The sequence below is a fragment of the Phycodurus eques genome, chromosome 21 (genome assembly GCF_024500275.1).
Source record: "Phycodurus eques isolate BA_2022a chromosome 21, UOR_Pequ_1.1, whole genome shotgun sequence".
NCBI lineage: Eukaryota > Metazoa > Chordata > Actinopteri > Syngnathiformes > Syngnathidae > Phycodurus > Phycodurus eques.
Genome location: NC_084545.1, coordinates 3340051 through 3352472, shown reverse-complemented (window position 1 = coordinate 3352472; position 12422 = coordinate 3340051). Strand labels below are relative to the sequence as shown.

At 42.3% G+C, this 12422-nt stretch overlaps 1 protein-coding gene across 1 annotated transcript; it reads right to left on the bottom strand.

Moving 5' to 3' along the window:
- Positions 1 to 3508: 3508 nt before the first annotated feature.
- sox17 (SRY-box transcription factor 17) lies at positions 3509 to 7972 on the bottom strand. Its single transcript, XM_061666248.1, has 2 exons — positions 7537 to 7972; positions 3509 to 4447 (listed from the first exon to the last, which is right to left on the bottom strand). Exons 1-2 carry the CDS (start codon positions 7871 to 7873, stop codon positions 3663 to 3665), a joined length of 1122 nt encoding a protein of 373 aa, XP_061522232.1. The 5' UTR covers positions 7874 to 7972; the 3' UTR covers positions 3509 to 3662.
- Positions 7973 to 12422: the final 4450 nt, after the last annotated feature.

The following is a 12422-nucleotide window of genomic DNA, read 5'->3' as shown; positions in this document are numbered from 1 at the left end:
CTTGCCGCAGCCCTTCTTCCAAACAACAACAAACAAATGACCTGATTTTCTACAGAATTTGTGAAACTGGCAACATCCCAACAGAATTGGCGCACCCCCCCCCCTCTCCCACACACCAATAATAAAAAAAATAATCCTGTTTTATATTTCTCATATCCCATTTTTGCTCTCTGTATGTCAGCCATTCGTGTACTTTTTTAGCCACGCACCCCCTCCAACGCCCAGACAGGGTTGGCGCACACCCTAGAAAAAAAGTCAATTTTGGAGTCATTTATTGTGAAGGTTTTTGTGGTTATATGCAGGCAAGAAAACATTTTAATGCTGGAATTCTGCTGCTCAAAAGAGTTTTTCGCCTCAGTGCTCGTATATATTAAAAAAAAGAAGAAGGGAAAAAATACAAATAAAAAGCTGATGTTGCAGTTTTGAGCTGCATCAGTGGATTAATAAATAAAAGTCTGGCTGCTGTTTGGGAAAGGCGGCAGCTACCTGAGATCAGATTAGTGCCAGTGGCGTCATTAAGAGACGCTGCACTAATGTGTGCTGTAATCTCTCGTCACGCACACACACACACGCACGCACACAAACAGGTAGACACACACACTGTTTGCACCGCTCCCCTTTTGCATTTCGTATTTTCATGACCGCTCATACAAAGCTCCATAAAATAAATACGCTGAAGAGGTTAATGAATATTTCAGTATTTTAAAAAAAAAAAAAAAAAGTTAAAAAATGTATTCGAAAAGTAGGCAAAATCAACCCAAAAAATAAATAGCATTTTAAAAATCATAATTGTAAAATACTAGCCTTCCCAGGTACTAAAGCAATATGAATTTTCATAAAAAAATCACCAAAAACATGTGTCAGAGTGCGCAATTATTTCAAAATAAGTTTAAATTATACATCAGAATTCACATGTATGTCTGCACAAAAGAACAAAAAGAAAAACTCAAGCGAATGCGCAAGCATGAAAGCAAAAAAATGATTTAAAAATAAATGTAAGAAATAATCTTGTATATGTAAAGAAAATCTATTAGCATTCAGAAGTATTAAAGCAAAATATAATACTATTTTTGAAAACTTGTTACGAGTGCACGAGCATAAGAGCAAAATATAGACAATTTAAAATCGATGCAATGTGGAACTATGTTTTATTGGAAAGTTTATTGCAGTTCATAAGTATCAAAATTTAAAAAAAAAAAAAGTTTAATCTTTTAAGAGTGCAAAAGTATAAAAGCAAAATAACTATGTGCACAGCTCTGAAAACAATTTTCATAATCTGAATTAAAAACCATTGAATAAGAATAGAGTATTAAAAATGTTAACTTCAAATAAATAAAAACTAATCACACCTCACAACTATGAAAGCAAAAATCTTTTTTACATTTCTCTTTCTTTTCATATGTTGTCTATAATACAAACATAAAATTGAAAGTACATTTTGGGTGACATTTTCTTGAGTTTTGCTTGTCTTAATATTTTACCCAAAAATCATTTTCAATGATGAATTTCTAATCTCCTTCCTGTGTGAGCACTTTGCCTAAATTAGCCCCCCAGCAATTAGCCACCGGATGATATCACGTCTCTGGTTCCGTACGCAGGTGACCCCCACCCACGTTGTCGTGCCCCGGGGCTGGCGGGTCGGGGGTCGGGGAGGGGGGGGGGGGGGGGGGGGGGGGTGATCTGGGCCTTGAGCCTCTTGTTACGCAGCCGATAGCTGGAACAACAGGCGGGCTAAAGCCGCAGACCCAATTGAAATACATTCAGGGCGATTAGGCGGGATTCTCCTGCGCGGCCCGAGGGCAAAACAGTAGGTCAGGAAGTAGAGATCGGTCAACAAGCGCACACACATACGTTTCCTCTGAGGAGCTAAAATGGGAGCAGCGGGTCAGGGCGACAGACCTCTCGGAGAAGACCCTCTTCCTTTCAAAAGAGGAGAAATATCTATTTATAAAATGAGACTTTGTCAGCTATAAATACACCAAATTATCTGCTAGCTGAAAACAGAACAAAACAAGAGTTGCTTCAAAAATGTTGCTTTTTTTTTTTTTTTTTTAAAAGGACGATAAGGCTCTGTTTGAAATGATTGTTGCACAATAATTTCGGATTGCTCTTGTCGCTGTTTGGGGGGAACCGAAAAAAAAGCGGTCATGCCGAACAAACCAATAAACTGAGGGCTATGATGTTGGCCAATGCATAGCAGCATATCAAAGCAAGTCTCAGATGTAATGTCAAATTTTACGCTTTCTCATCCAAGTTCTGGTATGAAATATCATCTATTTATATAAATAAAAAAATGATCTAAAAATATAAATTGCATCCTAAAATCTGCTCTTTTCAAGATGTGACGGGCATTAGTATTTGTATTACGGTTGTTGGAGTCAATAAAAACAAAGCAGAAATGGCGAACAAACAAGTGAGCGGACGGCTATACAATGCTAAAAAAAATAAAAATAATAAAAAATAAAATAAATGCAGTTATTTCAAATGTAACTGTTGGAAAAAGGTATTCCTATGATGGTTGTTGACGTTTGCGGCTACGTCGATAAAAGCAAAGAAGTCGTGCCGAACAAAGCAACAAATTGAGGGCTTACGACGTCGTCGTAACATCATAACGTAGCAAGTCCCAGATACAATGAAAAAAATGTAGAATATTTCGATAGAACTCTTGTATGGCTCTGTTTTTGTTCCGGTATCGTGAAATCGTGCGATTTCTCAATCTTCTACTATTGAATTAACACTTTCAACGCCACAAGTTATTTGTTTAAACGCCCTGCAGAAGCAGCGTGGATGTTGAGGACCGACAGCGTGAGTCACCACATCATGTTCAGACAGGATGTCCGCCGCGTAAACTGCCCTCTCGTGCTGCGAAAACAAGGCGCCGTGTGTAACACGCACACACGCAGATTACCTCTAGAACCATCCGGGCCAGGAAGCCGGGTCACGAATCCCCCTCCCCCTTTGTGGGAAGAGCCGGCCCGGGCTTCCAGGTGAGAGGCTGACTGCGCTGGATGCCGGGAAGGGGAAAAAACGGAGACAACATCCTGAAAATGACCTGGAGGAAGCGTTCATGTAAAACATTTATCACATTTTTTCATTCTGTTAGCGACGCACCGCTAACAAAGTCTCTTCCGATTTTCCGTAACCTTGCTGACGCTTACCTTAATCTTTTGTCCTTCAGCAGCATTTTTAAGCAGCAAAAGCATTTTTCCGTAATCCCACTAACCACCACTCCTCTACAAATTGTTGCTTCAATCTCTTTCATAATTTTATCAGGAACCTTGCTAGCCCGACAGCCAAACGGCTATGAAAACCGTCCTTCTTCAGCTGTTTTTGCCTTTAGCACATTTAGCCTTTAGCATTTCTCTCCTTTGGCGCTTTTCGCCTTTAGTGGCGTAAATCTTTTTTTTTAAAAATTCAGATGAGCATTGATTTGTTTACAAAATTTATTAGTCAAAAGTGCAAAAGTATTTTTAAAAAAAACACCTTGGTATATATATATATACAGACTTTAAAATAGTGACTGTACAAAATGACTTCATATCCCTGCAAGAGAGAGAAACTAGAATAAAAAACAGTGTTTGTTTAAAAAAAAAAAACGTCTTTCAGTAGTCTGCCCTTTGAGTTCAGTAGATACAGAAACTATTAAGTACGGCGCCGAGGTTTTACGAGTTGTTGTAGCTGCAGTAGTACACAGCGGTGCTGGCGTCCGACAACACCGACGATATGAGGCCCTCGTGTCCCTGCGCGCCGCCCTCGTGCGGGGCCCCGTACGCCAACGAGTTCGACGCCGAGGAGCTCAGGTACTGCTCGAACTCGTTGCGGTCCACCTCGGACAGCAGCTCCGCGTTGTCGGCGACTGCGTGCGGGTGGCAGTCGGGCGGCGGGGACAGCTGCCCCGCCCCCGGGTGCCGCTTCGGGTGACCGTAGTACACGGCCAAAGGGTTGGGGTGCCCCATGTAGGAGGAGCCTTGGTGGTGGGTGGCGTGGTGGTGGAGGGGCTCCTGTTGCTGGTACTCGGGGCCCTGCGGGTGGTAGGCGTACATCATGTGGGAGTCCTCCTGGGTGGGGAAGAACATGGAGTCGGCGTCCACCGCATCCAGGGGCGAGGTGTCGGGCGTGGGGAGGCTGTAGCTCTCGTACGAGGGGCCCCCGAGGGGGTCCGACCGGTAGTGACCGAGGGGCTGCTGCTGCTGCTGCTGCTGAGGGATCTGAGGGAAGCCGGTGTGCTCGTGGTAGCCCAGCCCCCCGTCCCCGGGGGCCCGGTGCTCGGCGGACCCCCCGTGCAGCAGGAAGCCGGAGTCCAGCCGCTTAATCCGCTTCACCTGCTTGCGCCTGCGGGGCCGGTACTTGTAGTTGGGGTGGTCCTGCATGTGCTGAACCCGCAAACGCTCCGCCTCCTCCACGAACGGCTGCTTGTCCACCAGCGGGAGGGACTTCCACGACTTGCCTGCGGGACCACCAGAGCCACAACGTCACCAGGGTAAGCACTTATTTACACTGCACAATCATCATAAGAAATGTTATACGTACAGCGCAAGCAAGTACAGGCAAGCAACAAAAAAAAAGGAAAACATTTTTACCACTACACGATCATAAGCACTGATTTCCATTTACAATATTGGTTCCATGAAATTGTTGACATTTTTTTCCCAACAGTCTGTTCTCCTCATTTCATAGCGTTACTCTCGGCAGCAGCACGTCCATCACGTGGACGTGGACGTTAGCTCTTTTTGTCCAGGCAGATTTCAGCGTCTCGCGTGTCGCCGTGTAAATCTTCGCTGCCCGGCGTGTTCAGAATAAGTAGTGCTGGCCGAAGGAACTATGCTGAAGTGAGTTGAAGAGTTTCATTCCCACAAAAGCAGTGCTTTGCGGCCGTCTTATGGCATTTTGGTCCCAAGGAACGTTGTTGAAGTGAATTGAGGAGCTTCGTTTTGACAAAAGTAGTGCTTTGCCGTCATCTTTTGGCATTCGGGTGCCAAGGACCTATGTTGTAGTTGGTTGAGGAGCTTCCTTTCGACAAAAGTAGTCACCAACGTTTGTCATTTTCGGTCCCAAGGAACGATCTCGGAGTGAGCTGAGGTGTTTCATCGGGACAAAAGTAGTGCTTGGCCACCGTCTTATGGCATTTATAGGCAATTATAAACCTTTATGAGGTGTGAATTACTCGCAGAGTTTTTCGGGACGGGTTAGTCCCTATTTCCAACGAACCGCAGTGGGAACACTGTAATTAGTTTAAGGATCATAGACGCGTTCACCGTAAATCCGGAATTTCCTCAACGGGATGAATGAAGTATTTATCTATCTAGAGGCCAACGCAACATGTTTTTCATGAATGAGTTAACATTTATTACTGTTTTTTTTGCTATTGTAAAACTCAAATAAAGGTGTGCTGGTGCACGCGTCACAGATGAGCTCAAGAGCGGGACGGTCACTATGGTAACAGTTCACATTTTCTGCAATATTTCCTTGCGCTGGGAAAAAAAACTAAACAAATGAAATGATACAAAACAATCAAAAAATACAGTGCATCTAATGTCCCCAAACCTTTGAGTTTGTATTCCTTTTTTAAAGTGAATTGTATTCCTGTTTTTTCGCCGTTATTATGCTTTTTCTTCTTCTTCTTTTTTTTTTTTTAACCATCAAGTAACATCCCAATGATTTTTGTTTGTTCAATTGATTGGTGACCGCCGCGCACTGATGTTTGACTCAAATAAATGTCCTATTTTCCCTCGAGAAATGTTTTTCTCACATTTTACCCCAAGTGACAAAAGTACTCACACTCTGTACTCAAGTAGAAGTGCAAGTACTTCTACTTGAGTACTGATTCAACTCCGACTCTGAAATGCATTCACGTACAAAAGTAAAAGTGAAGTTTCCGTCGTGTATTAACTTGCTCAATTGTTATGCTATCACAACGTTGCGAACGTTATCAACTGACGAACAACAACAACAACAAAATAAAAATCGTTCTTTTTGCGTCTTTTTTTTTTTTTTTTTTTTGCGTCGCTATCCACGAAAGTTGCGAAATGTAACGAGCCTATTTTGACAATAGAAATTCCAGATATTTGTTTTCAAATGTAGGGAGTAAAGTAAAAATAAATACTCAAGTAGAGAAACCGGACAAATCTACCTTACCTGCATTTTTTTAATATGAACACGTATTCACGTCACACAATGAAATATGGAGCTTAAGTTGCAGTGCATTCTTATGTGGCATGATTTTATAAAATACATATCGTCATATTGGGACCAGCTACCGATTCAGCAAACTTTTGACTTCTCCCGACCTGAGCTTTGGGCCAATTGAAAGCTCGGATATGATCGTGACATATCATCACATAAATCTGACAACCCTGCATCAATTGTTTTTATTTTCCCCTTCAGAACAAACGGCATATATTTTTTGCAGCTTATAGTCATATTTTTGGGAGAATAAATTCTACAAGAATAAAGTTGTATTTTTGAAATTTGAAAAACCATTGAAATTTTAAAACATTAATATCACATTTTTCCTTCCCAAACACCCCAGTGAGTTGTCTCATAAAATATATGAACAGCACAAATATTGAAATATATATGAAATATGGGATATGAACACACTCTATAAACTTGAACCTGACGTCCGATTACTAAAAATACATTGCTCATATAATTTTCTTTTAAGTCTCGAAAAGTACAATATTTCTATTATAAAGCTTATTAACATCAGATTATTCACTATCGAACACCTGTGACCTCCCTCATAACATTAATGTCACATTTATATAGAAATACATGGCACAAATACTCTTGTCAGTCCACTCACTGATATTCCATGACTAACAAATATGATATTCATATCATTTCCTATCATGTTTTTCTTGAAAAGTCTCCTTGTATGTTGCGCTGAATGGAATAAATATAAAATGATGATGTTATCGATTGATGTCTGACAACTAAAAATGTGATATTCATATAATTTCCATTGACGTCTTTGTCAGTATTTCTATTCGAAAACAATCTCACATAACACCTGTAAGTGGTTTGATAAAAGGTATTACTCTGAAATGTATTGTACTCTGTGGTTTTACAGTCGGATAAATGTGGTACAAAATCAAATCAAATATTTCTATGACCGCACTCACTTATATGAAAGGAAAATGAGAATAAAATACCCGTCAGTGGAAATAGACAATTTATTTCTCACTTTACACTACAATAAATATGGTTTGATACATTTCATGACCGCTAACTTAGCATTAAGTGTAATAAATGTCATATGAATACATTTTATATGAGCACTGACTTACGTTTAAATAGAATAAATATCTTATTGATACATGTTATATGAGCATTGACTTATGTTTCAGTGGAATAAACATGATATTTCTATTCAACGTTACAATTACAGTAGAATGTGATTATTTACCGGTGCTTGGATGTAATAAACGTGTGAAACCAAACCCAATGGAACCAACGCGGCAAAATAAGAAAAACCCTTATCTACTAAAGTCATAAAAACATAAAACGGGATGAAATTACGTATGCGTGACTTACCCAACATTTTGCTGAGTTCGGCGTTGTGCAGGTCCGGGTTCTGCTGCGCCAGCCGCTTGCGCTCGTCTTTCGCCCACACCATGAAGGCGTTCATGGGTCGCCGGATCCTCGGCTCGCTCTTGCCGCGACTCTGGTGGTTCCCCCCGGCCGCACCTCCAGCGGCCGCCGCCGCAGCCGCGCCGAGCCCGGCGGACGCCTCGCCCTTCGCCTTGGGCTCCCCGAGTGGGCTGAGGGGGTCGGCCCACTGGCAGTGTCCCATCCCAGGCATCATGACTGACATCGCGCACCTTGCCTGGTTCTGATCGTCGCTGGCGTAGCCCGCATCGGGACTGCTCATCTCCCGAAAATTGTTTAAATTCAAACAAGCAAAATCGTAAAATCGCTGCAAATATTGATTCGACTTTAAAGTGATTGAGTCCCACCCATTGGGTCGCTGCCGGGAAGCGCACTGACTCCGCGTGCGTGACAGTTGGAGTTTCTTATAAGCGCGCACAGCCAATCAGCGCGCAGGGGGGCGTGGTTTAAACCCACCAAGGTGTTGAAGAGTTGCCTCTTGTTGCCCTTATTCAGAAGGTTACGCTTAAATGTCAAATCAAAATGTACACTTTACAGTTACAAAATTCTGTGTGATACAAGTTCAAATATATCCCAAAAATATTTGTCATTATTTAAAAAAGTGATTCAATGGCTGTTCCTAATATTTTGGACCATGACGTGGAAGTGCAATGCTGCTGACTATTTTTTTTACTGCTGTCCACATTGACGTCTATATTGTGCATGTACAATGTATTTATTCATGTGCAGTTTGTCGCTCACATCTGGATATACAGTATTTATTATACACGCATGGTTATCGCTCCATGCAATACTGCTTACAATCCTTTCCCATATATATATATATATATATATATATCATTGAAATGCTGCTGACTATTCTTGCTTCCAGTTGACTTGTGTATGAAGCATTCTTTATATATCTTGATGCACTTGAACTCTGGCGTCCTTCCTCTACGGCGAGGGGTTAAACTAGCGACAGGCCAACTGCCCACGCAGCCGTCCACTCCCGAGTTGTTTGTCGGTTCAGCAAAAAAGCACGTTTGTTGCGTTCTTATCACCGCCGGCAGCCCCTTTGCTCCCGTTTTACCCGCGTCAAAAAGGGTTGACAGAAATACGAGGGACGTTCATAGGGCGACCCCGGGTGATGTGGACTGGATGTCCGCACGGGAGCGGATCTGCGCCGTAACGCTGTCATCGTCCATTTTACCAGCGAGACACGGCGTGTGGGTGTCTCTGGGAATGTCTGGGTGTGGAGCATGCCATCGTTTGATTGGAGAAGTCGTAAAGTCTGGCGTGCTCGCCACATTTCCTCCACGAAGGTGAAGCACGGAGTCAAGCCTGCGCTGGGAGACCCCCCCCCGCCACGCTGCCGCCCCCTCGTCCTCCACCCGTCCTCCCATCCCTACGCCCCGTGCCTGGGGAGTCTGGGGCTGGGCGGGGGCCTGGTCCTCTCGACGCCAACCTCTGGACGGGCGAGCGCTCCAGGGAGAGGTCAAGCGGGCTTGCTTACACAATGGCATTATCTCAGTTCCAGGCCTCGGCTAACGGCGGCGGTGAACACTTCCTGTCCCCTCGGCGAGCACTTCCTGTCCTTGGCGCGGCAGCACAAGCTGTCCGCCTCGCAAAGAAAGCAGGGGGGACGAGCAAAGCGCCGGGCGGGCCGCCGGTCGCCGCTCACACTAATGGCCGCGGGTGGCCTTCTGGGGGAATCGCAGCTACAGTACGTCGCGCGGGCGGATGGCGTATTTATGACCTAATCCCACAAGTGCTCACAAACAATGCAGCTAATAAACACTGCATGCTCCTTTCCGTTCTTAATACTAACGAGTGCTACCACCAGCTCCAATAAATATGTATTGATACATGACGACAGCGCTGCTGCTCACCTTGACTTCTGTCATACTGCATACAGTATATAATCTTTATGAACAGCTCAACTCACATCTGTACATCTATGTATTTGTCATACAGTTATAGTTTTTGGTACAGACAATACAACACTGCTGAGTGTTATTGCTGCCTTCGTTCACATTTACTTCGATGTCGTATCAATTCGTATACATTCTGCTCGTTTTGCTGACTATTCTTGCTGCTGTTCACATTCACATCTCTATATATACAGTAGGTAGGATCTTTTTATGTACTCTTTGGAATTCACAAGTCCGTCTGCATTCATATTGGTACACGTACAGTTTTTTTCTGAATATTATTTTTTATTTCACATTCACATCTGTATATTTGATATGTAGCACCTATTAATTCATGTACAGTTTACAATGACATCTGCATTTATTGTATGTATTGATACAGTAGATTTATCGTTCTTTTGCTACGTACCACGCTGCTGACTATTCTTACTGCCTTGCATAATTTGGGCTGATTCTGTTATACATTGATGCATATTGCGTCTTTGCGCATTTACTCACACGTAATTGTTTTATGATTATTGTTTTAAATTGGACGTATGGCATTAAAACACGCTAGATTTTTGACATTAGCGCATGAAAATTCTAAACTTTTATGTTAGAGTTTGCTGCCACCACTGTACGCACACCAAACGTGGCTGGTTGTGCGTCGGCGGAGTGTCGCTTCGTCTTTTGCACTCATTGTTTGCAGCCAAGAGACGTGTGTCATTATCAGCCCCTCAGATAGGAAGTCTTGTGATTGTCTGATTAGACCACGTGCTCCCTCTTCAGCACCTGCTCTTGGGAACGGGGGGATGGATACTGGGGGGCTTTTTGTAGGTGTATTGGGGGTGGGGTGCTAGTGTGTCTGGGGGGCCGGGGGGTCAACATAGCAGGTGACGAAAAAGAGGAGAGTTTCCTAGGTAGAGTTATTTCGTGGGTATGCTTTTTCATTTAGTTAGCTTGGTAACTTGATAGATAGCCAGTTAGTTTGCCTGGTAACTAGTAGTTATTTATTTTGCAATTCACTCTTATAAGTAGCACGTTAGTTATTTGGTTAGTTAGCAAACTAGTTTTCTGTGTAGTAGATTGATACTGTAGATAACTAGCTAGTTCTTTTTTAGGTTAGCAGGTAGTTTGTTTATTTTGTTTTCTCGGTAGCTCGCTAGTTAGTCATTTCTGTAGTAAGTTAGCTAGCTCATTCTCTAGGATCGCTCACCAGCTATTCATTTAGTTATAGTTAACTAGTTAGCCTGCCGAGATGAAAAGTTCTTTTCCAGATAGTGTGCTTTATTTAGTGCATTACATAGCTGGTTTGCGAGGTACTTTTTTTGTGTTTGCTGGTGTGTTATTTGCAGGTACATTATCTATTACACACAGACACGCACACACCCACACATACATACATACACACATGAACAGAGTCCCACCTCATTGTTTGGGAGGCGTTAATCCAGCAGGAATCTGTCGGGAATCATGTGGGAATCTGCTCGGCCCCACTTTGTTTACGGGACATTTTTGACATTTTGGCACCATGGTGACCTCCAACACACCTCTATAAAGCCCACCCCCAACACCCCCATCCACCACCCCACCCACAAGATGATTATACGGAATTGTGAGGCACTCGTCTAAGACAGACCTCAAATACGAAACGTTTTGTGATCTTAGTTAGCTGGTTAGGTTTTTAGTTAAATGGATGGCTATAGAGTTCCTTCATTAATTAGTCATCCAGTGAGTTAGTGAGTTGCTGTAATAGTTAGCTAATTGTTAGTTAGTAACTAGTTGTTTAGCAAGCTAGTTAGGTAAATGGGTGAGTGTTTTATTTAGTTACCCGGGTAGCTAGTTTGTTAATTAGTTGGCTATATAAATAGCAAGTCAGCCACATATTTTTTAGTTAAATACTTTAGTTGGTTAGTCATTTAGCTAGTTATTATTTTATTAGGTTGATATGAAGCGAGCTAGTATTTAGTTTGGAAAAATAACTGTTTTTCTTGGTAGCTCGCTGGTCAGTACGTAACTTGTATATCGTTAGCTACTTTGCTAGGTAGCTTTCTGTGTATTTTTCAGTGAGTCAGTTATTAAATAGTTATATATTTGTTGGCTTATTTTCTAGCTAGTTTGAAAGGCAGGTAGCTATTTATCCATTGAATTAGTGGCTTACAATAATTGTGAGCTTGTTTTCCAGTTAACTGTTAGTTGCTCATTAGCTAACTGGTTAGGTAACTGGTTAGCTATGTAGTAGATAGCCAGTTTGATAGATATCTAGTGACAGCTTGTATTATTTTAATCCATCCATCCATCCATTTTCAACACCGCTTATCCTGGTTAGGGTCGCGGGGCACTGGAGCCTATCCCAGCTGACTTCGGGTGAAAGGCAGGCTACACCCTGAACTGGTCGCCAGTCAGTCGCAGGGCACATATAGACGGACAACCATTCGCACTCACATTCACATTCACATTCACACCGTCACTGAGTGGGAACTGAACCCACGCTGCCTGCACCAAAGTCAGGCGAGTGTACCACTACACCATCGGTGACCTATTTTAATCCAGTTGTTATGTATTTATTTAGTTCAATTGTTTGCTAGTTATTCTGTTAATTTGTTCATTTTCTATTTTGATAGGTAGCTATCCAGTTATTTACTTAGTTAAATGATGAGTTAGTTCATTTTCTACATAGCTCGCTACCTAGCTATTTTGTTAGTTAGCAAGGTAGTTAGCTCTCTATTTATTTGGTTAATTAATTACTAATTTGTGAGATACATTACTGTAGTTTGTTTGATAAATTACTCATTTAGTTAGTTTGTCAGTCAGTTAGTTAATTAGTTTTCTACATAACTCACTGACTAGTTAGATAGGTAACATGCTAGCTATTTATTAGTATTTGGATACCATGCTAATACGCTCCCAAAAGTATCATCG

Excerpts from the sequence above, each read along its gene's own strand:
- sox17 (XM_061666248.1), bottom strand. The coding sequence starts at position 7,873 with ATGAGCAGTCCCGATGCGGGCTACGCCAGCGACGATCAGAACCAGGCA. Across the intron at positions 4,448-7,536 it reads CGAACTCAGCAAAATGTTGG|GCAAGTCGTGGAAGTCCCTC; the intron begins GTAAGTCACGCA and ends GTGGTCCCGCAG.